Source organism: Mobula birostris, chromosome X (assembly GCF_030028105.1).
Source record: "Mobula birostris isolate sMobBir1 chromosome X, sMobBir1.hap1, whole genome shotgun sequence".
Classification (NCBI taxonomy): Eukaryota; Metazoa; Chordata; class Chondrichthyes; order Myliobatiformes; family Myliobatidae; genus Mobula; species Mobula birostris.
In genome coordinates, this window is record NC_092402.1 from 79003052 (window position 1) to 79029617 (window position 26566).

The following is a 26566-nucleotide window of genomic DNA, read 5'->3' on the forward strand; positions in this document are numbered from 1 at the left end:
CCTCTGCCTGTGGGATGCAGGAAGAAACCCAGGGAGAATGTGCAAACTTCACTCAGGCAGCACCAGAAGTTAGGATGAAACCATGGTCTTGAGCACTGAGGCATTGACTCCACTAGCTGTGCCTCTCTGCTGTTCGTAACATTTATTACAGCATTCAGTAGAACTTAACTGGAAAACTGATTACTAAGAACAAACTGCTCCTTGCTATGTGGTTCCAAACTGCCATGGTCCTCCATGTCGAGCGGATGTTAATACACAAGAGTGCCAGAGTGTCCTAAGAAATGCAACACGTCAGGTAGCTCATCTACACAGTGTCACTGCTCATGCATGTCTGCGGGCATGTTGCAAACTGGGTTATGCAACAAGTTCAGGGCCTGCTTCCGTCAGCCTCAGAGCAGATGGATTCCAGTAGCTAGGAACAGTTATGGTTAATTCTCTCTGAAGTTCCTTATCTATCCCTTTCAGAGCACCTCCCTTGGGATGCCTACCACTGCAGCTGATTGTAAAGCATCTCTTTTTTTTTTGTCTTAAACTCTCCCTCCTGGCTGATCCTCCTCTCCCTTCCAATCCTGAGTCACCCCCCCCCCCCACCATGTGCTCTCTCTACCCTCCCATCATAACCAAGTGCCTAACTAGGTTACTCTGCTTGCTCTGCACTGGCAGATCAGCCAATGAAGTAGTTAGATATAGAAGTGATCTCAATGAATGTTCCCTGTTTAACATTTTCTCCTCCTGGCATGAGAGAGGAACTGGCCAAAGTTGACTGGAAAAGGACACTGGCGGGAAGGACGGCAGAGCAGCAGTGGCTGGAGTTTATGCAAGAAGTGAGGAAGGTGTAAGACAGATATATTCCAAAAAGGAAGAAATTTTCAGATGGTAAAAGGATGCAACCGTGGCTGACGAGAAGTCAAAGCCAAAGTTAAAGCAAAGGAGAGGGCATACAAGGAAGCAAAAATTAGTGGGAAGATTTAAAAGCTTACAAAAGGAAACTAAAAAGGTCATTAAGAGGGAAAAGATGAACTGTGAAAGGAAGCTAGCAAATAATATCAAAGAGGATACTGAAAGCTTTTTCAAGTATATAAAGAGTAAAAGACAGGTGAGAGTAGATATAGGACCAATAGAAAATGATGCTGGAGGAATTGTAATGGGAGATAAGGAGGTGGCGGAGGAACTGAGTGAGTATTTTGCATCAGTCTTCACTGAGGAAGAGATCAGCAGTATACCGGGCACTCAAGGGTGGCAGGGAAGAGAAGTGTGCGCAGTCATAATTGCGACAGAGAAAGTACTCAGGAAGCTGAATAGGCTAAGGGTAGATAAATCTCCTGGACCAGATGGAATGCACCCTCGTGTTCTGAAGGAAGTAGCTGTGGAGATTGTGGAGGCATTAGCGATGATCTTTCAAAAGTCAATAGATTCTGGCATGGTTCCGGAGGACTGGAAGTTTGCAAATGTCACTCTGCTATTTAAGAAGGGGGCAAGGAAGCAAAAAGGAAATTATAGACCTGTTAGCTTGACATCGGTGGTTGGGAAGTTGTTGGAGTCGATTGTCGAGGATGAGGTTACGGAGTACCTGGAGGCATATGACAAGATAGGCAGAACTCAGCATGGATTCCTTAAAGGAAAGTCCTGCCTGACAAACCTATTACAATTTTTTGAGGAAATTACAAGTAGGCTAGACAAGGGAGATGCAGTGGATGTTGTATATTTGGATTTTCAGAAGGCCTTTGACAAGGTGCCACACATGAGGCTGCTTAACAAGATAAGAGCCCATGGAATTACGGGAAAGTTACATACATGGATAGAGCGTTGGCTGATTGGCAGGAAACAGAGAGTGGGAATAAAGGGATCCTATTCTGGTTGGCTGCCGGTTACCAGTGGTGTTCCACAGGGGTCTGTGTTGGGGCCGCTTCTTTTTACATTGTACATCAATGATTTGGATTATGGAATAGAGGGCTTTGTGGCTAAGTTTGCTGACGATATGAAGATAGGTGGAAGGGCCGGTAGTGCTGAGGAAGCAGAGAGTCTGCAGAGAGACTTTGATAGATTGGGAGAATGGGCAAAGAAGTGGCAAATGAAGTACAATGTTGGAAAGTGTATGGTTATGCACTTTGGCAGAAGAAATAACCAGACTATTATTTAAATCAGGAGAGAATTCAAAGTTCTGAGATGCAACAGGACTTGGGAATCCTCGTACAGGATACCCTTAAGGTTAACCTCCAGGTTGAGTCGGTGGTGAAGAAGGCAAATGCAATGTTGGCATTCATTTCTACAGGAATAGAGTATAGGAGCAGGGATGTGATGTTGAAGCTCTATAAGGCACTGGTGAGACCTCACTTGGAGTACTGTGGGCAGTTTTGGTCTCCTTATTTAAGAAAGGATGTGCTGACGTTGGAGAGGGTATGGAGAAGATTCACTAGAATGATTCCGGGAATGAGAGGGTTAACATATGAGGAACATTTGTCCGCTCTTGGACTGTATTCCTTGGAGTTTAGAAGAATGAGGGGGGACCTCATAGAAATATTTCGGATGTTGAAAGGGATGGACAGAGTGGATGTGGCAAAGTTGTTTCCCATGATGGGGGAGTCTAGTATGAGAGGGCATGACTTGAGGATTGAAGGGCGCCCATTCAGAACAGAGATGTGAAGAAATTTTTTTAGTCAGAGGGTGGTGAATCTATGGAATTTGTTGCCACGGGCAGCAGTGGAGGCCAAGTCATTGGGTGTATTTAAGGCAGAGATTGATAGGTATCTGAGTAGCCAGGGCATTAAAGGTTATGGTGAAAAGGCGAGAGAGTGGGACTAAATGGGAGAATGGATGAGCTCATGATAAAATGGCGGAGCAGATTCGATGGGCCGAATGGCCGACTTCTGCTTCTTTGTCTCATGGTCTTATAGTTTACAATGTGGACATGGATGACTCATTGCCTCTGTGTCCTCTCTATAAATTGCATGCCAGTGCACAGAGGTATAATCTATACTGCAAGTAGGACTCATCTCCGTCCCTTCACTAAGCCTGTTTATCTCCTGTATTTTTTCTGCAGAAGATGAAAAGATGGATGCAAGGTCAAAAATGAGTGTTGCTGCGAAGATGTCACTGTTTAAAGTAAGTGCTGCATTGTGGAATATTCAAATCCATTTAAGTCTAATTTACATTCAGTGAAGTGAGGGATGACTTGAAAAATTGTATAAAGCCAAATGTTGAGAGAAATATGGAGCTTTAGTTTATACAAGAGAAAGTTCTAACTCGGGTTCCCAACCTGCGGTCCATATACCTTGCTTAATGGTATTGGTCTACGGCAGAGAAAAGGTTGGGAACCCCTGCTCTAGTTGGTGACAGAAGCCACGGAGGGAAGGGATCACAATTAAATAGTTTCAACATCTACAAAGTAAATCAAGTGCCATAAGCATAATTGGGCAATGGATTACCCTGCAACATCAGACAATGACACCCTCAGTTAAGGCATTAAAACAGACACTTTCTTTCCAGAACTGGCTTACAGAGTCATCATTAATCAAGTAATACCAAAGTTTAAAAGTTTCCCATCTTATGTGGACTACAGGTGACCACCTGTTGTAATTCAGTACCTTGTTTCTATCATAGTGTCATGGTCTGGTCTGTGAAGTCCGCATTCCGGTTCGCGGCCTGGTCAGTGGACTCAGGACTACGAGTCTTCCAGCTGTCTCTTGTTTGAGTTAATCACAGGCACCTGATTCCCATCTTGGGGCTTGGAATATAAGTAGCCTTGGGGTTGAGTGTGGGCTGCTGGTTTGTTTTGTCAAGATCCCTTGGGAGCAACCTGCTGGTAGAAGGCTAGAGCAGCCAATTGCCATCTTTAGGCCGTGTTGGGGAACCATCCCCTCATGGAGCCTTGCTGTCAGTAGTTGGAGCTGTCTTTGCGGTATGTATTCCGCTGTTTCCCGGGTCAGCTGAGTGGCTGCCAGCTACTCTGAGCTAGGTAGGGATCCGGCTGTTTCCATAGCTAGCTGAGATAGCTGGCCAAACTGAGACTCAGAGCTTCCCTGATGCAGGGATGGAACTGTCTGTCGTTCTTTGGTGTTGTCTCTTCTTGTCCTTGCCTCTGTGGAATAAGTCAGGCTGTTCTACCGTTGCCCTGCGGGTGAATCTGTCTTGTCTTGTCCTCGCCTCTGTGGGGTAAGTCAGGCCATTTTGCCGTTACCCTGCGGGGGGATCTGTCTTGTCTTGTCTTTGCCTCTGTTGGGTAAGTCTGGCCATTCTGCAGTTACCTGACGGGTGGTCCTGTCCCACCTTGGTGTGGAGAAGTTGAGTCCCGGCTTGTCTAAGTGTAAGTCCTGGCTCTATGTCCATGTACTGTCCTGTCTCATGTTGGTGTCATGTTAAAGATGAATCCTGGCTTTTCGAAGGATAAGTCCTGTCTCTATGTTAAGATACAGTTCCCAGTCTGTCTCTGAGTTCCAACCTCCAAGTTATCAGCCTCCGCAAGCTCAGGATCCCAGACCCCAGCCAGCAGCCGAGCTCAGGATCCCAAGCCAAGCTCCAAGAACCCAAGCCTCGAGGATCCCAAGCCAAGCTCCAATAACCCAAGCCTGAAGTCCCTAGCCTCCAATCTGCCGACCCAAGGCCTCAGCCTGCTGCAGCCAGCCTCAAGCCCCAAGTCCCCAGCCTCAAGCCTCAAGAGCAAAGACCCCAGCCTGTCTCCAAGCTCATGCCTCTAGACCCCAGTCACGTCCTGTCCTGAAGCCATGTGATGTCCTTGCCTGGTTCTTGGGTCAGAGTCCGAGGCAAGACCCAGGTTCTGGTTCCTTGTCCAGTCTTGGGCTTGGGGTCGAAGCCTTGTCTCCTAGTCCATGGTTTATAGTCCTGCTTCCGCTTTCCCTAGCCCAAGTCTGTGTTCTTGTCCCTGCTCCTGGTCTGAATCCTGTCACGTCCCTACTCTAGTCAAGTCCTGTTCCTTGTACTTCAGTGTCTGTGTCTCGCATTTGGGTCCGTTCCCAGCACCCCATTGTGACACATAGCTTTTGGCATAAAAGGTAGCTTCATGGAGGTTAAGCCCACAATGCAGCAGGAAAATGATGCCAGCATTCCAACAGAATATTTAACGAAGATTTTTTTTGTAATCAAAGCTCGTTTTCATGTTTTAGTGGCTGAGAATTTTTTGGGGTTTGAGGCAATTAGTTTAATGAATGATCTGCAAGAGATATAGCTGGTTTTGATTTCTTCTATTCAGAAGTAACAAACGGTTTGAAGAAGAACCACCAGCATATTGGCGTGACACAGTGCACAGCTGATGGGGCCACCCACTCACTGTGCCAGTGGCCCAGCTTCCATTCTGACCTCTGCTGCTTGTGTGTGTGGAGTTTACCTGTCCTCCCTGTTTGTGTCTGTGGAGTTTACCTGTACTCCCTGTTTCTGTGGGTGGAGTTTACCTGTACTCCATTTGTGAGTGTTGGAGTTTACCTGTACTCCCTGTTTGTGTAGGTGGAGTTTATCTGTACTCACTGTTTGTGTGGCTGAAGTTTACCTGTACTCCCTGTTTGAGTGTGTGGAGTTGACCTGTACTCCCTGATTGTGTGGAGATTACGTCTCCTGCCTGTTTGTCTGTGTAGAGGTTACCTGTCCTCCCTATTAGTGTGTGTGGAGTTTACCTGTACTTCATTTGTGTGTGTGGAATTTACTTGTATTCCGTTTGTGTGGAGTTTACCTGTACTCCATTTGTGTGTGTTCAGTTTACCTGTACTCCCCGTTTGTGTGTGTGTGGAGTTTACCTGTTCTCACTGTTTGTGTGTGCGGAGTTTACCTCTACTCCATTTGTCAGTGCAGGGTTTCCCTGTACTCCGTTTGTGTGTGAGGAATTTACCTGTATTCCGTTTGTGCGGAGTTTACCTGTCCTCTCTGTGTGTGTGGTGTTCACATGTACTCCGTTTATGTGTGTGGAGTATAACTGTACTCCATTTGTGTGTGTGGAGTTTCCCTGTCGCCCAATTTGTCTGTGTGGAGTTTACCTGAACTGTGTGTGTGTGGAGTTTACATGTACTCCCTGTTTGTGTGTGTGTGGAATTTACCTGTACTCCCTGTTAGTGTGTGTGGAGTTTATCTGTACTTCGTTTGTGTGTGTGGAGTTTACCTGTCCTCCCTGATAGTGTGTGTGGAGTTTACATCTACTCTGTGAGTGTGGAGCTTACCTGTCCTTCCTGTTTGTGTGTGTGGAGTTTACCTGTCCTCCCTGATTGTGTGTGTGGAGTTTACCTGTACTCACTGTGTGTGTGTGGAGTTTACCTGTACTCTGTGTGGAGTTTACCTTTACTCCCTGATTGTGTGTGTGGAATGTACCTCTACTCCATTTGTGTGTGAGGAGTTTACCTGTTTTCCATTTGTGTGTGTGAAGTTTACCTGTTCTCCCTGCTTGTGTGTGTAGAGTTTAGCTGCACTCACTGTGTGTGTGGAGCTTATCTGTATTCTCTGTTTGTGTGTGTGTGTGTGTGTGTAGTTTACCTGTCCTCCCTGCTTGTGTGTGTGTGGAGTTTACCTGTACTCTGTGTGTGCTGAATTTACCTCTACTCCTGATTTGTGTGTGCGGAATTTACCTGTACTCCAGGTTAGTGTGTCTGGTGTTTACCTGTACTCCCGGTTTGTGTGTGTGGAGTTTACCTGTCCTCCCTATTAGTGTGTGTGGAATTTACCTGTATTCCATTTGTGTGGAGTTTACCTGTACTCCATTTCTGTATGTTCAGTTTACCTGTACTCCCTGTTTGTGTGTGTGGAGTTTCCTGTACTCTCTGTTTGTGTGGAGTTTACCTATTCTCCCTGTTTGTGTGTGTGTAGTGTACCTCTACTCCGTTTGTGTGTGCGGAGTTTACCTGTTTTCCATTTGTGTGTGTGGAGTTTAACTGCCCTCTATGTCAGTGTGGAGTTTACCTGTTCTCTCTGCTTGTGTGTGTAGAGTTTAGCTGCAATCACTGTGTGTGTGGAACTTATCTGTATTCCCTGTTTGTGTGTGTGTAGTTTACCTGTCCTCCCTGCTTGTGTGTGTGTGGAGTTTACCTCTATTCCGGGTTTGTGAGTGTGGAGTTTACCTGTACTCTGTGTGTGAGTGTGGAGTTTACCTGTATTCCCTGTTTGTGTGTGTGGAGTTGATCTGTACTGTGTGTGTGTGTGTGGAGTATAGCTGTACTCCCTGTTTGTATTTGTGGAGTTTACCTGTACTCCCTGTTTGTGTGTGTGTGGAGTTTACCTGTACTCTGTGTGTGCCGTATTCACCTCTACTCCTGATTTGTGTATGCAGAATTTACCTGTACTCCAGGTTAGTGTGTCTGGTGTTTACCTGTACTCCCGGTTTCTGTGTGTGGAGTTTACCTGTCCTCTCTGTATGTCAGTGTGGAGTTTACCTGTTATCCCTGCTTGTGTGTGTAGAGTTTAGCTGCACTCACTGTTTGAGTCTGTGGAGTGTGTGTGTGTGTGTGTGTGTGTGTGCGCGCGCGCGCGCGTCTGTGTTTAGCTCATCTGTCCTCCCTGCTTGGGTGTGTGGAGTTATCCTAGACTAACTGTGTGTGTGGAGTTTAGATGTCCTCCCTGTTTGTGTTTGTGGAATTTATCTGTACTCCCTGCTTGTGTGTGTGGAGTTTACCTGTACTCCGGTTTTGTGTGTGTGGAGTTTACCTCTACTCCGGGTTCGTGTGTGTGGAGTTTACCTGTCCTCCCTGTTTGTGTGTGGAGTTTACCTGTACTCTGTGTGCAGAATTTAAATCTACTCCTAGTTTGTGTGTGCAGAATTTACCTGTACTCCCGGTTTGTGTGTGTGTAGTTTACCTGTACTCCCTGATTGTGTGTGTCGAGTTTCCCTGTATTCCCTGTTTGTGTGTTGAGTTTACCTGTACTCCCTTTTTTGTGTGTGGAGTTGACCTGTCCTCCCTGTTTGTGTGTATGGTATTTACCTGTACTACGTGTGTGGGGGTGTGTGTGTGTGTTGTTTTCCTGTACTCCCTGCTTCTGTATACGGAGTTTACCTGTATTCTCTGTTTGTGTGGAGTTTACCTGTCCTCAGTGTGTGTGTGGAATTTATATGTTCTCCAGTTTTGTGTGTATGGAGTTCACCTGTAGTCCCTTTTTGTGTGTGTGTGGAGTTTACTTGTGCTCCCTATTTGTGTGTATGGAGTTTACTTGTAGTCCGGGTTTGTGTGTGTGGAGTTTACTTCTACTAAGGGTTTTGTGTGTGTGGAGTTTACCTGTACTCCATCTGCATGTGTGTGTGGAGCTAATCTGTATTCCCTGTGTGGAATTTACCTGTACTCTGATTTTTTGTGCAGAATTTAACTGTACTCCTGGTTTGTGTGTGTGTAGTTTACCTGTACTCCCTGATTGTGTGCATTGAATTTACCTGTATTCCCTGTTTGTGTGTGTTTACCTGTACTCCCTTTTGTGTGCAGAATTTACCTGTACTCCTGGTTTGTGTGTGTAGAATTTACCTGTACTCTCTGTTAGTGTGTCTGGAGTTTACCTGTACTCTAGGACAGTGTGTGTAGTTTACTTGTACTCCTGATTTGTGTGTATGTAGTTTACCTGTACTCCCTGTTTGTGTGTGTGGAGTTGATCTGTCCTCCCTGTTTGTGTGTGTGGAGTTTAACTGCCCTACCTGCTTATCTGCGTGGTGTTTACCTGTACTCCCTGCTTGTGTATGCGGAGTTTACCAATACTACCTGTCTGTGTGGAGTTTACCTGTACTGTGTGTGTGTGTGTGTGTGTAGTTTTCCTGTGTTCCCTGGTTGTGTATGTGGTGTTTACCTGCACTCCCTGTTTGTGTTTGCCGTGTTTACCTGTGATCCCTGTTTGTGTGTGTGGAGTTTACCAGTACTCTCTGCTTGTGTGTGTGGAGTTTACCTGTACTCCGGGTATGTGTGTGTGGAATTTAACTATACTCTGTGTGTGTGGAGTTTACCTGTACTCCTATTTGTGTCTGTGGAGTTTGCATGTACTCCCTATTTGTGTTTGTGGAGTTAAGCTGTCCTCCCTGTTTGCATGTGTGGAGATTACCTGTACTCTGAGGTTTGTGTGTGTGGAGTTTATCTGTTCTTCGTGTGTGTGTGTGGAATTTACCTGTACTCCCTGTTTGCGTCTGTGGTGTTTACCTGTACTCCCTGTTTGTGTGGTGGAATTTATCTGTACTCCTTTTGTGTGGGTGAAGTTTATCTGTACTCTCTGTACAGGTAAGTGTAGTTTATCTGGGGTGTGTGTGTGTGTGTTTACCTGTACTCCCTGGTTGTGTGTGTGGAATTTACCTGTACTCTCTGTGTGTGGAGTTTACTTGTACTCTCTGTTTGCATGTGTGGAGTTTACCTGTACGCCAAGTTTTGTGTGTGTGGAGTTTGTCTGTTCTTCCTGTGTGTGTGCCGAGTTTACCTGAACTCCCTGTTTGTGTGTGGGGAGTTTACCTATAGCCTAGTTTGTATGTGTGGAATTTACCTGTACTGTGTGTGTGTGTGTGTAGAGTTTACCTGTACTCCCTGTTTGTGTGATGTGGAGTTTAACTGTACTCCCTATTTGTGTGTATGGTGTTTACCTATCCTCCCTGTTTGTGTGTGTGTGCGCGCGCGCCTCTACTCCGTTTGTGTGTGCGGAGTTTACCTGTTTTTCCTTTGTGTGGAGTTTACCTATACTCCCTGTTTGTGCGTGTAGTGTTTACCTGTACTCCGTTTGTGTGTGTGGAGTTTACCTGTCCTCCCTGTTTGTGTGTGTGGAGTTTACCTGTACTCCTATTTGTGTCTGTAGAGTTTGCATGTACTCTCTATTTGTGTTTGTGGAGTTAAGCTGTCCTCCCTGTTTGCATGTGTGGAGATTACCTGTACTCCGAGGTTTGTGTGTGTGGAGTTTATCTGTTCTTCGTGTGTGTGTGTGGAATTTACCTGTACTCCCTGTTTGCATCTGTGGTGTTTACCTGTACTCCCTGTTTGTGTGGTGGAATTTATCTGTACTCCTTTTGTGTGGGTGAAGTTTATCTGTACTCTCTGTATGGGTAAGTGTAGTTTATCTGGTGTGTGTGTGTGTGTGTGTTTACCTGTACTCCCTGGTTGTGTGTGTGGAATTTACCTGTACTCTCTGTGTGTGGAGTTTACTTGTACTCTCTGTTTGCATGTGTGGAGTTTACCTGTACGCCAAGTTTTGTGTGTGTGTGGAGTTTGTCTGTTCTTCCTGTGTGTGTGCTGAGTTTACCTGTACTCCCTGTTTGTGTGTGGGGAGTTTACCTATAGCCCAGTTTGTATGTGTGGAATTTACCTGTACTCTGTGTGTTTGTGTGTGTGTGTAGAGCTTACCTGTACTCTCTGTGTGATGTGGAGTTTACCTGTACTCCCTATTTATGTGTATGGTGTTTACTTATCCTCCCTGTTTGTGCGTGTGTGTACCTCTTCTCCATTTGTGTGTGTGGAGTTTACCTGTTTTCCCTTTGTGTGGAGTTTACCTATACTCCCTGTTTGTGTGTGTAGTGTTTACCTGTACTCCGTTTGCGTGTGTGGAGTTTACCTGTCCTCCCTGTTTGTGTGTGTGGAGTTTACCTGTACTCCTATTTGTGTCTGTAGAGTTTGCATGTACTCTCTATTTGTGTTTGTGGAGTTAAGCTGTCCTCCCTGTTTGCATGTGTGGAGATTACCTGTACTCCGAGGTTTGTGTGTGTGGAGTTTATCTGTTCTTCGTGTGTGTGTGTGGAATTTACCTGTACTCCCTGTTTGCATCTGTGGTGTTTACCTGTACTCCCTGTTTGTGTGGTGGAATTTATCTGTACTCCTTTTGTGTGGGTGAAGTTTATCTGTACTCTCTGTATGGGTAAGTGTAGTTTATCTGGTGTGTGTGTGTGTGTGTGTTTACCTGTACTCCCTGGTTGTGTGTGTGGAATTTACCTGTACTCTCTGTGTGTGGAGTTTACTTGTACTCTCTGTTTGCATGTGTGGAGTTTACCTGTACGCCAAGTTTTGTGTGTGTGTGGAGTTTGTCTGTTCTTCCTGTGTGTGTGCTGAGTTTACCTGTACTCCCTGTTTGTGTGTGGGGAGTTTACCTATAGCCCAGTTTGTATGTGTGGAATTTACCTGTACTCTGTGTGTTTGTGTGTGTGTGTAGAGCTTACCTGTACTCTCTGTGTGATGTGGAGTTTACCTGTACTCCCTATTTATGTGTATGGTGTTTACTTATCCTCCCTGTTTGTGCGTGTGTGTACCTCTTCTCCATTTGTGTGTGTGGAGTTTACCTGTTTTCCCTTTGTGTGGAGTTTACCTATACTCCCTGTTTGTGTGTGTAGTGTTTACCTGTACTCCGTTTGCGTGTGTGGAGTTTACCTGTCCTCCCTGTTTGTGTGTGTGGAGTTTACCTGTACACCGTTTGTGTTTGTCAAATTTACCTGTACTGCCTGTGTGTGTGTGTGGTTTACCTGTACTCCGTTTGTATGTGTGATGTTTACCTGTACTCTGAGTTTACCTGTTCTCCATGTTTGTGTGTGTGGAGTTTAACTGTCCTCCCTGTTTTTGTGTGTGTGGAGTTTACCTGTCCTCCTTGTTTGTGTGTGGAGCCTAGTTGTCCTCCCTGTTTGTGTGTGTGGAGTTCACCTGTACTCCCTGTTTGTGTGTGTGGAGTTTACCTATACTCCCTGTTTGTGTGGAGTTTCTTATACTCCATTTGTGTGTATGGAGTTTACCTGTCCTCCCTGTTTTTGTGTGTGTGTAGTCTACCTGTACTCCCTGTTTGTGTGTGTGGAGTTTACCTGTACTCCCTGTTTGTGTGTGTGGAGTTGACCTTTACTACCTGTTACTGTGAGGGTTCACCCTGGGTATTTAAGTTTCTTTCCACAGTCTATCCTATATACAGGGCGGTGGGGTGGAGATGTTTTTCTACCAAAGGAGGTGTAAGACACTCCTTTCCTCCGCTGGCCTGTAGGTCACCCTTGGGCAAGGTGTAGCACCTGCTTATCCCCCTCTTGCCCCAATTAGGGTCACGTGTAGCCATAGGATCAGGTGGTGGATGGTCGTATGAGCAGCTGGTGCACATCACAAGTCCTGGTTACGTGAGTACTGATATCAAACAGACAGTTTCTGAAGGGTATTGATAATGGCTGGGGTCACCTGTCTTGTAAGGACACTGCCTAGAAGATGACGATGGCAAACCAGTTCTATAGAAAAAAAAAATTGCCAAGAAAAATCATGGTCATGAGACCATAATCCCCCACTTCATATGACATGGCACATCACGAAACTGATGATGAAAAACATGCAAGTTAGTGGGTTAATTAGCTGTTGGAAAATCTCCTAATGTATCGATGAGTGGTTGAATCTCTGGGTACTTTATAGGAATGTAAAAAGTATAAATTGGTATTCGTACAGGATTGGTGTAAGTGGGTGCTCGACGCCATGAGCTGAAGTGCCCGTTTCAGTGCAGTATGTGTCTACGAGCCCATGTTTCTGACAGGCCTGAAACTGTTCTGAGCAAGGTAATGATGAAATGAGAGTTGATGATCGATCTCTGCAAATAGGCAAAATGAATGTTTAACAAGCCATTGACTGTGAATGTATAATGTTAGTGCTAGCCCAGGTTTTGAGAATGATCTTGTCTCTCTACGTTCTTCCCATGCCATTTGTGTTTCATTAGGAACTAGAGAAGGCCTCCCCTGCAGATTCTCCCTCCTCATCGCGACCTCATAGCAGTCATGCTGCCATGGAACGCAGACTACACCGCTCTCATGATCGGTGTCGGACACAGCCGATAACTACAGAAGAGATCGTGGTGGCAAATAGGTATGTGGCACACATGTCAAAATGGACCTTGTGTTTTGGAACCAATCTACTGAACCCACGGAAGTGGGAAACTCACTTCCTGACTGTATTTGGAGGCAAACACAATGTCTCTATATCCTCAATAAAGAAACCAAATTTATTGGCTGTTTTTCTTAAACAGTTAATTGTGGGGTCTTTCTGTGTATAGGTTGGCTATATTATTTCCCAGTGTAATATAAGTGACAGTAGGCAAGCAGTTTCAAGTGTTTGTGAGAGACATGCTACATTACTTTTGCCTGATAATGCCATTTTTGTGTCTACGGTATGACCCAGTTTCAGTGATAACAAGAAGTTAAGGATCTACAAATAGATATGGAAATGCACATGCACAGAGTATCTGCATACACAGATGTCATCAAAATGGCTGCATGACCCATCCCATCCACCATTCTGACATACGTAATCTCACTTCTCCTCCCCACCAACCCCTCAAACACTGAACACTAGCCACCAGTGCTTTCCCATGATACGTTGGAGCCTGTCTCTGACTGACGATCGCAAATCATCTGCATGCCAAACCGTTGCTTTATTAACCCCCCCACCACCTTCAACCCTCCCTCACATCACTGTGACCTCCCAGGCCTGGTCCTACTGTGCAGTCTGCATGAGCTCACCCTGTAGAGGACCTGTCGAATGAACGCAACCACCGATAGCTTGCCATATCCAGCACAGTGCATCTGCTTAACTTGTCTGAGGAGAAGCTGTGCCTGTGTGTATGCAAATATAAATATTCTGACTCCAACGTTGTACCTATACTGCCAAGTACCCCAGTACTGTTTTAAACCAAGAAGTTTGTGCCTTGAGCCAACCTTTTAAATAATTCTTCAGTTTCATCCAACATTTTAAAATTCTGTCCACCCAAAGTACATTTGAGAATCTGTATCTTTTCCAGAAATGTTTCACTGACTATGCATAAACTCTGCATTCCTGCATTGTAACACTGACTGATCTCTGGTTACCTTAAGGCTGTTTGAAAACTGCTTTTCTCTTCAAATTTAAAATCATTTAAATTCTTCTTGAAACCTTGTGATGTGCTGCACCTGTTTTCTGAAAGAGCCGGATGTCAGCACTGTTGATCTTTGAGAAACGTCTGAGGCCATGAGCTTGGGAGAGCTGGGGTGAATTAGTGAGACTGTCCCATTGAATTCTTCAGTTCAACAGGCTAGCTTCTACTGGTGTAGCATTTCTTCAGACATATTCTTTCTAGCTGATGTTAGCTGGCAAAAACAAGTCCTCCAGTATGATGAGTTGCTAGTTTGAAATGAGCACAGGCACATTAATGCATAAACCTTATGAATCAGAATTCTAAAATATTTACTGACCCATAACTGAATATTTACTGTACAAGGCTTGAAATGATAAAGGTGAATACCCCAGGTTCTTCAGCTGTTGTTGTCTAGGCATATAGAAAATAAACTGTTTTACAATTATGTAAAATGAGTGAGAGTAAATTAACAGCTTTTAATATTTGTCATAATTTTGATTCTGGTTAATTTCAATGGAAGATAATAGAAATCAAAATGAGGAGGGATGTAAATCAGGAAAATAATATCCACTTGGAATTGATCATTTGGAATCACAATCCACCTGATGTTTCTTGTTTTCAAAGCATTCAAGGGATTATCTGAAGCAATATCCTGCTCCAGCAACTATTGACTTACTCTCACTATTTACATGTTCAATTGAGCAACATACTTTTTGTTCCATTATTTTTTTTCCAATTCTTCTGTGCTATGCCACCTTTTAAAGTGCATCCTACTCAACAATTTACCTTTGTTATATCACTCAATAGCATCCATTTACAATTAATTCACTCTATTTATATTACACAATAATCAGCCCCTAATTTCAGTTATACCACACCTAATGGTCAGTGAGTCCATTTGTGTTTCACAGTATCCAATCACAGCTCCTGAAGCCAATACACTGCACTCAGTCACTGACTCCAATTATACCACACAATGGCAAACCGTTGATTCCACTTTTAATCAAACAAAAAATTCTGGAAGTTGAGATAAAAACATGAGATGGAAATATTCAGCAAGTCAGGTAACATTGATCTGAAACTTCCCTGTTTCTCCCTCCTCTCAGGTTGTCTGACTTGCTGAGTATTTCCAAGCACCACTTACCTTAGCATCATGTAACTGCTCCGAATGGTATCACTTCTTTGTTAAGTAGTCCTTTAGGGTTGAGGATGACCTGCTTATCCTCCATTTCAATGGGATGCGAAGTGGTTGATGTGGAACTTGCAGAGCCTGTCACTGGAGGGGCAGGAGGTACTTGTCTGGGGAGAGAGGGCTGATATGGTGCATTCCTTCTGTATTTATGTCTGGTTTCTTTGCATTCCCAAAGCACGGACATAATGTTCTCAATGTCATCCAAATGTTCTCCGTTTTGTGTAGTCTTGGGCCAGGGATTCCTGGGAATTGGTGAGAATCTTACACTTCTTTATAAAGGTTCAGAGAACGTCCTTGAATCATTTCCATTGTCCTCTAGGGCTCAGAATACAGTGTCTGGCTCGGGAGTCTGGTGTCAGACATGTGAACATCAAGACCTGGCCTTCAGAGTTAATGAAGTATAACCTTGTCTCAATGCTCCCAATGTTAACCATGAAAGGACATTAACATTGATTCACTCATCCTTCCAGTGGACTTGGAGGAGGTTGTGGAGCCAGTGTTGGTGACTTCTCTCCAGCACTTTGAAAACCTTGGTAGTCCATGACTCAGCTGCATACAGAAGGGGAGGGTATAGAATTTGTGCCAGGTCTGAGATCTTCATATTTAAAAGCTTATTACCTCACTTGTCCAAAAGCTGAGCTAGAGAATTGAAAACAATACCAGGTGTTAAATCCTAGAGCTTAGACTTCACAGTAAGGAGGGTTCTGAGATATGTCAAGTGGTTCACAATTTCCAGTGACTCACCATGCACCATTATTGCAGCGTTGTACAATAAGGCTAAGTTGGCAGAGGGCAATGTAAGGTTTATTTTCTCATAAGTTTCAGTTAATGTACAGTTTCAATGATGACTTGAAGCTGGCCTCAGAACACATGTCATCTGCATCCTGAACCATGGAGACTGAAACTGGAGTAATCTTCATTTTGGAGCAGAGATTACATAACAGTTTCCCATTTTCCCTGCAGATTACCTGTATCCTAACAGAAAGTGTTTGGAGATAAGGTACAATATTGCAGTAAGCCAGCAATGATCAGAGCATTGGGAGGGGTAATCAAAAGATCAGTCTTAAATGACTGGAGGATCTGGATGGATTTTTGGAGTGTTGGTTGGTATTTAGAGGATAAGGATTATGATTGGAGGCTCAGAGTTTGGGGTAAACGGAGGATTGGAGTTTCATGTGTGGATTGTGATCAGGGAGTTGGGGGTCTTGAGTGGTCAAAGGGTCTGGATGTTTCACCGAATGATTGGGATGGTGTTCAGAGAGTCAGGATAGCGATTGGAGAGTCGGGCCCTTGGTGATTGGAGGGCCGAAGATGGGATCAGAAGTTTGGCTAATTGGGAGGAGGGATCAGAAGGTTGAGATCTCAGGTAATGAAAATTGTAGCCCCGGGTGATGGTGGGGAAAGAGTGGTTGCGGCCTCAGGCGATGAAAGATTGTGGATGTCTAGGGGCTGATACAGCATATTGATTGGGTGAGCAAAACGATGCAATATCAGTTATTATCACATTATATTGCAGGAAAAGGGCATTTTCAAATGAAATAAATAGTTTAATTTCTGGACTGGCTTTGACAGAGCAACACACCATACCCCGTGCATGACAAAGGTCTGCATGGTGATTAGGGTAGAAGCAGATATCAAAATCATCGCAGGGCAGAAGGAGCCTATTCATTTAAAGTACCATCATCAACATCTGATTACCACTATTAATTTCAAGATCAAACATCAGAACAAATGGCTTTCTGCTCCCACTAAAATGGTGCATCACAGTGAAGAACACAATCATGTGAAATGGAGTGAGTATGTTCAAGTTTAAGTTTAATTGTCATGCAACCATACATGAATATCCATGAGTACAGCCAAGTGAAACAGTGTTACTCCAGGGCCAAGGTGCAAAGCACAGTATCAGCAGTCACAGACAGCACAAGGCACATATAAGATATCAGTAAAATACAGTCACACTAAAAATATAGTACAAGACCCCGAGTCCATGAACGTTGCATCAGTTTGCAGTTGAACACAATACACTTTGTCTTCTGCCGAGCGAACACGAGGCGCAGCACCAACTCCAGCTTGGACACCGCACCACACTGCTTCCAGTGAATCACACCAACTGTGGCGCTTCTCCCCTGGGCAGCTGTAAACAGGTGACACCCTGGCTTGATGCCTAGTCCTCCCTATGACTGAGGCCATGCATCTTCCCCGCCATCCACCAATAAATCAGTGAATCGGACTTGCAGCATCCCACATTAACAATGTCCAACGGGGTGTTGTGATCACAATAAAAGCAACTAAGACAATCACTCACTGTTAGACTGCTCACTGCCTTCACACACTGACTCCTCCGACACCTCTCTGACATAGACAGCAGCATGATCTGAACCAGGTCCAGCCCCTTCGGTTTCTCCACCAACGAGCAACTCGCTGATGGGCTAGACCTGCGGTACTTCAAGGTTTAATGTCCAGAAGGGTCTCGTGATCGTAAACAATATGTTTAAAAAGGACAATAACACCTTGCTTGGCCTCGTAGAAGCTGCTGCAATCAAAAATGTTGCCATCTTACCAGAGGATGCAGCTCCTAATCAGCATCCTGAAGATCTTACAAATACGTCTATGAAAGATTGTGGAATCCCATATTTAGGTTATTTGCTGGGTTTTGAAAAAATGTTTTAGAGACTTTCAAGATCCTTTCAGTGGAAAGACAAATGTGTTTGTATTTCACTTGGCAGGGAGAGAGGATTCAAATCCAATTATTTATCTGTCAAAGAAAGTTCTGTGGCTGAGAGCTTTCAGCCTTTCTACACAATATTAAAACAAACAGAAGAGGAAGTCTCAATTTTGCTTGCTGCTGTTTGCTATTGTTGTCTAGGATGACAGCTTGGGGTGTAACTTCAGCAGATACACCGATCTGGCTGGCTTTCCACTCATGAAGCAATGCAGTGACACCTGGTGGGAAATGCAGGTTTAATGCTGTCTTGTGAGAAGAGGATGTACTACGAGACAGTCGCCTGCATCTAGAGGATCCCTGTGACAGAGCATGTTTGCCATTCACTTGCCTGGAGTTTGGCACTGTAAGTTTAAGGCCATGTTGCCCTAAGGGTGCCCAGTGACAGTGAATGTCACTGACAGAATGGTGAAAGAAACAATGCTCTCATTTGTAATTTCTGCCATATCCGCTGCATCTATTCCGAGGACGTGGCTTTCTGTTCCAGAACATCAGACATGTCCTCCTCCTTTAAAGAATGGTGTTTCCTTCCCTCTACTATTGATACTGCCCTCACCCGCATCTCCCCCATTTCCCATACATTCATGCTCACCCCATCTTCTCGGTAATGGTGACAGAGTCCCTCTTGTCCTTACCTACGATGCCATCAGCCTCTGCATCTAACACATTGTCCTCCGCAACTTCTGCCTCTCCAAAGGCATCACTACCACTAAACATATCTTTACCTCATCACCTCCACCACCCACTCCTGTTTGCACAGGGATTGCTTCCTCCATGATTCCCTTGTCCATTTGTCCTTCTCCACTAATCAACCTCCAGGCACTTGTCCCCCTGCAAGTGGCCTAACTGTTATACCTGCCCATATACCTCCTCCTTCACTTCCATTCAGGGCACCAGGCAGTCCTTCCAGGTGAGGCAACACTTCACCTGCAAATCTGCTGAGGTTAACTATCGTGTCCGGTGCTCCCGATGCGGCCTCTTCTACTTTGATGGGACCCATCGTAAATTGAGGGACCGCTTTGTCAAGCAGGACTTCCCAGTGTCCAAACATTTTAATTCCCATTCCCATTTGCATCCTGATGTGTCGATCCATGGCCTCCTCTTATGCCAAGATGAGGCCACCCTCAGGGTGGAGGAGCAACACCTTATCTTCTGTCTGCGTAGCCTCCAACTTGATGACATGACTATTGATTTTTCCTTTCAATAAGCAATTTCATCTACCCCCCCCCACCTACTCCTCACTCTGATCTTTTACCTTTTTACCTGCCTATCATTCCTCCTGAGATCTCCCCCCACCTTCCCTTTGTCCTGAGGTCCACTCTCCTCTCCTACCAGATTCCTTCTCCTCCAGCCCTTGACCTTTCCCACCCACCTGGCTTCACCTATCACCTTCTAGCTAGCCACCTTCCCTTCCCCCGCATTTTTATTCTGGTATTCTCCCCTTCCTTTCCAGTCTCGATGAAGGGTCTCGACCTGAAATGTCAACTGTTTATTCATTTCCATAGGTGCTGCCTGACCTCCTGAGTTCCTTCAGCATTTTGTGTGTGTTGTTTTGGATTTCCAGTATCTGCAGACTTTTTCGTGATCATGATCAAATAGTGTCCCCAGGCTTAACATCTCCACCGGTCCTCTGACAGGGCCCCAGGAAACCAAATGGGCTTGTGGAATTTGGGAATAGAAGGTTGAGAGATGTTGAATGCTGTTGCTCGTTAACATAATTTGATATGCTCATCCTCTAGCTGATGATGACAAGGAGTTATAATATCTTGCTGGACTAATGGTGGCGCTGCAACCTGAAAGGTCAACTATTTCCCCCTCCATAGATGCTGCCTGACCTTCAGTATCTTCAGCATTTTGTGCTTATTTTTGATATACAGCATCTACAGTATTTCGTTTATACTGTATGTTACTGGTCAGGTCATTTTATACCTTCTAAAAAGCTCCATATGATCACATAGTGGAACACAAACCTAATGAATGCAACCTGTTACAAATCAGTAGGCATCTTGGTCCCTCAAGCCTGCCCTGTCATTCAATACGATCACGGCTAATCTGTAGCAGAACTTCACTCTCCTTCTGTGACGGCTCTCGCTATCTTTCAAAATGTCATCTGATTCCTCTTGGAGTACCTCCAGTGTTCCAGCTGCCACAACCTGCTGGAACAGAGAATTCTAAAGGTGCACCACTCTTAGCGCAAAGTTTGAAACTGATAGATTTATAATCTGCAAAAAGTGATAGAACTGGGTGAAAAGAGTTAAGATACTGAGCAGGCCCAACTAGGCTGACAGGTGGAGCAGTCGTGAGCAGTTGAATGGCCTTGGCCTGTTGTTTATTTGCTTTGAAACAGCTTGGTTTTCTGACTGATGTAAATTCTTAGTCTCCCCAGGGTACAGTCACTAAGGGAGCCAGATGTGAGTGGACCAGACAGCTGTGCAGCTCAGCAGGAGGCAGAGGAGAGAGGAGATGAGAATTCAAAACTGAGTCTGAGCCAGAAGATGGCTCTATTCAACAGCTTGTGCCACCCCTTGCCAAAGAAGGTGTTTCTACCGGAAGGCGGAAAAGAGCGCAGACAGAAAGGAGTCCGCTATCGCACCCAACCCGTCACCATGAGCGAAGTCCAACTGGTAGGCATTACTTCACTGTTTCCCTGGTAGTGGAGCACTAACTTTTCCTTCATGTATTGTTCTGTAACATTGAAAGGATTTGGATAGACTGAGAGTGCATGCACAATTATCTGCTGCTTAAAGATGTTAAGAGATAGCATACTTTATTTAAGAGCATTTAATGTTGTATTTTCAACTCTTTTTAAGTCTTGCTTGAAAGAAACAACATGCTCGTATAGTTGTTTGTAATACTGGTTGGTATCACTGGTCAGAATGTTGAGTACAGGAGTTCGGATGTCATGTAAATTCTACAAAATGTTGTTAAGGTCCATGACAAAATGATAAAGTTTGGGAACCCTGGTTTAGAGGGATATGAGTCAATCACAGGCAATTAGGACTAGAGCAGTTAGGCAGCTTGGCTAGCATGGATATGTTGGGCTGAAGGGCCTATTTCCATGCTGTATAGCTCTAACAGGTTTAGCAAAGTCATCTGCTCAGAGCAGTCTGTCCATGATAAAGGTGGACCATTTAGACCAGAGGTTCCCAACCTTTATCATTATCATTAATTGAAGGTTCTGGTGGACCCCAGGTTGGGAATTTAGACCCCTGATCTAAATTGTCCTTATCAAAGCATAGAAGGTGCCTATTGTAGGCCATTCCTCCTCTTCTCACTTGCCCTGCTGGAAAATGAATAGACTTGCAAATAGAATGGGTCTCTACAACTGCACCATACATTTATTCATAGAATGCATGAGAGATCTATCAACGAATTAGGGAAGGAAGAAACATAATTGTATGAAATGGGTTGGAAACATTATACAAATTTAACTGTTCTATCAGACTGATTGGCTTCTGAGCAACCCTTATCCCCATTATCTTCACGCAGTGCGAGGAAGGGAAAAATGGCAGTTGCTGTGACTATGGTAAGATTAGGAGCAGCGCACTCCAGGGCATATTCCGTTGCCAGCTCATGTTTACTTAAATGTAGCAAACAATAGCTGGCATAAGGCAGGAAATAAACACAATATCAGACCAAGGAACCATTCTGCCTTCCTCAGTAGGCCAAAAGTTCTGGCCCTAAATTGTGATGTGTGTTCTATAAATGTCGACGAGCAAGCAATTAAAAACGTATCCTTTTGTTGAGAAAGTACAGTTGGTGATAACTGACTCAACAGGTTGTAGATTCAAAACCCTTTTGTAAGTGTTAGCTCATATTCTAGCCTGACTGTAAAATGCAAACATGAATTTCCTGGAAGGGATTTCGTATTGCGACTTGAAGAAGAGGAAGGGATTTTCCAGTGTCTGGAATAGGGAAAAGTTGTCCCAAATGGAGCAGGCTTGGTGGCAATGGGATTGATATGGAATTCCGGATCCGGATTAAGAGGACAATGGGGGAGGGAAGTAATATTGGATTGAGAAGAAGGTAGAAACGATGGTGGAATGGGTTTATTGCCACTAGCACACTGAGAATTAATACTAGACAACAGAATGAAATTAGGCATGGGACAGGAGACAGATTTAGTTCAGGAGAAGGGAGCAAGCTGAGTTTGAAATGGGTAGGTGGGATAGGACAACCTAATTAAGGGTCTTGGGCTGAAACATTGATTGCTCATTCCACTCCATAGCTGCTGCTTGAACTGCTGAGTTCCTCCAGCATTTTGTATGTTGCTCTAGGTCAGGACTTTGTTCCCTAGAGCGTAAGAGAATGAAGGGAGACTTGACAGAGGTATACAAATTTACAAGGGGTGTAGGTAGAATAAATGCAAGCAGGCTTTTTCCACTGAGGTTGGATGAGACTAGAACTAGAGGTCATAGGTTTTGGGTGAAAGGTAAAGTATTCAAGGAAAACTTAAGGGGGAAGTTCATCACTCTGAGGGTGGTGAGAGTGTGGAACGAGCTGCCAGTGGAAGTGGTGTTTGTGGGTTCAATTGCAACATTTAAGAAAAGTTTGGATAAGTACATAGATGGAAAGAGTATGGATTGTTATGGTCCAGGTGTGGGCCAATGGTACTAGGCAGAATAACAGTTCCACATGGAATAAGTGGGCCAAGGGGCCTGTTTCTGCACTGCAGTGCTCTATGAGTCGAGAGAGCAAATTTAAAACAGAGGATAGATTTAGCATGAGAAAAAGGATCCACGTTTAGTATAGGATAGGAGAAAGTTTAGGACATGAAAGGAGATCTGGGGTTAATAAGGAGCTTTGGTGCTACGTTAGTGTTCCCTGTTTGCTGCACTCACATGGAACAGTATTATGGGCTGATTTCAGCATTTGCCAATGTGAGAGTCAGAGCTTTCACTGGAGATCAGGACCCTACTGGAGACTGTTCCTATAAACCCAGGCAATCAAAGCTTGACAAGCAGCAAAACCCATGGCCCTTCAATCTTTGTTTTATGGTAATTTGGGTAATTATTTTTTTAAATACTAGTATTCAGCTGAATATTTTTGAATTAATGCTCCAACTTTAATAGTTTTCAGATAATTCTGATGATCAAGGGCATTGAAGTTGTAGCAATGAATTAGAAGAAATTAAAATCATTGATACAATGGCCACCACAGTAACATAGCGGTTAGTGCAATGCTATTACAGCTTGAGTCGTCAGAGTTCAGTATTCAATCCCAGCATTGTCTGTCAGGAGTTTGTACATCTCTACATCGAATGTGTGGGTTTCCTCCAGATGCTCCGGTTTCCTCCCAAATTCCAAAGACGTACCTGTTGTATCTGTACAACTATATATCAATTAAATAAAAGTACACCAGTCTGATGGGCAGAGATGGGTCATAATGGGTGAGCAGTTCATCTGAAGTTATTAACCTCTTTGTTCCTTGAATGCCCTTTCGCATCTTTCTGACCATACCCACTTTGATCCAGTCTGCGACAGTGTGGTCAATGGGTGCAGCACTGGAGCAAGATTTGGGAGAAACCAGTGGTAGTAGTTTACAAGGCCCAAGTATGACCTGAGTTGTGACACATTTTCAGGTTTGGGTGCCTGCAACACTGCTTCAATCTTCTCTTGTGACTTATGTAAGCCCTGTTGTCAATGACATGTCCACAATATGAGATTTCATTCTTGAAAAACTTATCTATCTATCTATCTATCTATCTATCTATCTATCTATCTATCTATCTATCTATCTATCTATCTATCTATCTATCTATCTATCTATCTCTCTCTCTCTCTCTCTCTCTCTCTCTCTCTCTCTCTCTCTCTCTCTCTCTCTCTCTCTCTCTCTCTCTCTCTCTCTCTCTCTCTCTCTCTCACTCACTCACTCACTCACTCACTCACTCACTCACTCACTCACTCACTCACTCACTCACTCACTCACTCACTCACTCACTCACTCACTCACTCACTCACTCACTCACTCACACACACACACACACACACACACACACACACACACACACACCAGTTAAAGCCTCCTCCACACATGTACCTTTATTTAATTGATATGTAGTTGTACAAACACAACAGTACCTGTAGTTGGTAGGTTAATTGGTCATTGTAAATTGTTCCTTGATTAAGTTAGGGTTAAATCAGTGGGTTGCTGGCAGCACAGCCCAAATAGTTGGAAACCACACTGTATCTCTAAATTTAAAAAAATAAAGTTTTTTAAAGTAAATAAGTAAATTAACTTAAAAAAAGCATTTGCTGGTCAATTAAAAAAATTGAATTTAAATTAATTATAAAAGAACACTCTCCTGTCCAAGCTAAGGATCTTTTTGGTGTGGCAGAGGTTTCTGATCCCACAGAACTGACAAGGAGGCTGGGTAATTGCAGCAAGAGTGTGCACTGCTGTTCCCAAGCTCCACTCCACAAGGAGTCCAGTGATACTACTGAAGTTTTCAAGGAAATTACCAGGAAAGTTGATGAAGCCAAGGCAGTGGATGTTGTCTATATGGACTTTAGCAAGGTATTAGCCAAGGTCCCGCATGGGCGGCTGCACAAGAAGGTTCAGTCACTCGGCATTCAAGATGAGGTAGTAAATTGAATTAGACACTGGCTTCACGGGAGAAACCGGAGTGTGGTGGTAGATGGTTGTCTCTCTGACTGGATGCCTATTACTAGTGGAGTCCCACAGGGATCCATGCTAGGTCTGTTGTTATTTGTTATCTATATCAAATATCTGGATGATAATATGGTAAACTAGATCAGTAAATTTGCAGATGACAAAGAAGATTGGGGGTGTAGTGGACAGTGAGGAAGACTATCAGAACTTGCAGCGGGATCTGGACCAGCTGGAGAAATGGCAGATGGAATTTAATGCAGACAAGTGTGAGGTGTTGCAGTTAGGTAGGACAACCAGGGTAGGTCTTACATGGTGAACAGTAGGGCACTGAGGAGTGTGGGTGAACAAAGGGATACAGGAATTATAGGTCCATAATTCATTGAAAGTAGTGGCACAGGTAGTGAGGGTCGTAAAGAAAGATTTTCTTCGTCAATCAAAGTATTGAGTACAGGAGATGGGATGTTATGGTGAAGTTGCATAAGACGTTGGTGAGGCCAAATTTTGAGTATTGTATGCAGTTCTGGTCATCTACCTACAGGAAAGATGTAAATAAGACTGAAAAAGTATAGAGAAAATTTACAAAGATGTTGCTGAGTCTGGGGGACCTGAGAAAAAAGGAAAAATTTAATAGGTTATTCCTTGGAACATACAAGAATGAGGGGAGATTTGATAGAAGTACACAAAATTATGGGGTGTACAGACAGGGTAAATGCAAGCAGGCTTTTTCCACTGAAGTTGGGTGGGACTACAACCAGAGGTTATGGGTCAAAGTTGAAAAGTTTCAGGGAAACATGGGGGGAATCTTCTTCACTCTGAGGGTCGTGAGAGTGTGGAACGAGCTGCCAACACAAGTGGTCCATTTCAATGTTTAAGAGTAGTTGTTTAAGTGAGCTGAATTTCAATGTTTAAGAGTAGTTTGGATAGATACATGGCTGGCAGGGGTATGGAGGGCTATGGTCCAGGTGCAGGTCAATGGGAGTAGGCAGTTCAAACAGTTTGGCCTGGAGTGAATGGGCTGAAGGGCCTGTTTCTATGCTGTACTTTTCTGTGACTCTGTTACTCTAAGTAGTGGCACATGTCACTCAATAAGTCCCAGACATACAGGATGCCCACCAAATCCAAACATTGCTTGCATCAGAACTGCACCTAGCATAATTTGGTTTGTTTGTGCAAAATATTCGGTAAAGGTTCTTTCTGTCTGAGCAAGTGTTAATTTCTGATCCATCATTTCACTGAAAGGAGCTGGATTTCCTGCCCATTCATGTATGCTTACTAAGTAGAAAATCAGATTCTTACGTGTTCAGGTGGAAACTCAGCAGAGGCAAAGCAGCTGAGATCAGGGAGTGGCAAGTGGGATATAAAGATTGAGCCTGTAGAGATAATTCAGTGAACTGAAAAAATAAAGATATGTGGAGATTGGTACCATGATTGTAACTTCAAGTCTTAAGAATTTTTGAAAAGAATTACAGGAATTCCTTCCAGGTAACGAGCTTTGTTTATCTGCTTCAGTTTGTAATGATATTTCTGGCTTTAAAAATGTGTTTGTTTAAGTTGTGGTAAACTGTACAACTAATGAAAATTATAAGAAACCAGTCTTCTCTAGGGTGTACAAATGATCAAACTAAAGCTGCAGTTGATGCAAATTTGGCCAGAGGAAGCAAGCACTAGCTTTAGGGAATCAAAAAATTCCTGCGGCTCCTCACCAACTTCCAACACACAGGTTTCCTTGTATCACTGGAGACCCCATAGACTGGAACCTGGAGCAAAATTCTGGAATCTAAAGCAAAAAAAAACCTGCTGTTTCAGGTCAAAACCCTTCATTTGAGCCCCTCCCCCTGTGGTTTTTGCTTGCGTGTATCACTGTCAGCTTTGAATTGTAAATAATTTGCAGACCTATGTCACAGGTCATCGGGAAAACAATCTTGGAGCAAATTCTAGATGTTCCCTTTTTTCTGTTTCCTGATACTATGTGTTCTAGATCATGAAGTGGTTGCTTGAGTTCTCGATCTTCCGAACCAGTGGGAGGCCAATAGAGCCGTGGCTGTTTACTCGGTTCCAGTTGTTGCTAAGGGAGTTGACATATCAGCTAGAAACAGCATTCTTTCCCTGGCTGGTGACCGATTATAGGAAATTAAGCACACAATGAGTTTGGGCTGGTTTCAGTCAGCTGCTGTATCTGAGATCTGTGGCTGATTGACATATTAACTTGTCAGCTTCTGTTGCCTTTCAGGTTAATGTTACTCAACTGGAATGCCAGGTGAACTATGATA

The 26566-nt window shown here is 44.1% G+C and overlaps 1 protein-coding gene across 1 annotated transcript in view; it reads left to right on the top strand.

The window, feature by feature from the left end:
• Positions 1-26566, top strand: part of LOC140191884 (supervillin-like) — a 263570-nt gene that overhangs the window by 144120 nt on the left and 92884 nt on the right. Inside the window, 3 exon segments of the mRNA XM_072249701.1 lie at positions 3041-3102; positions 12601-12746; positions 20062-20308. Of these exon segments, the coding sequence (XP_072105802.1) occupies positions 3041-3102; positions 12601-12746; positions 20062-20308 (455 nt within the window).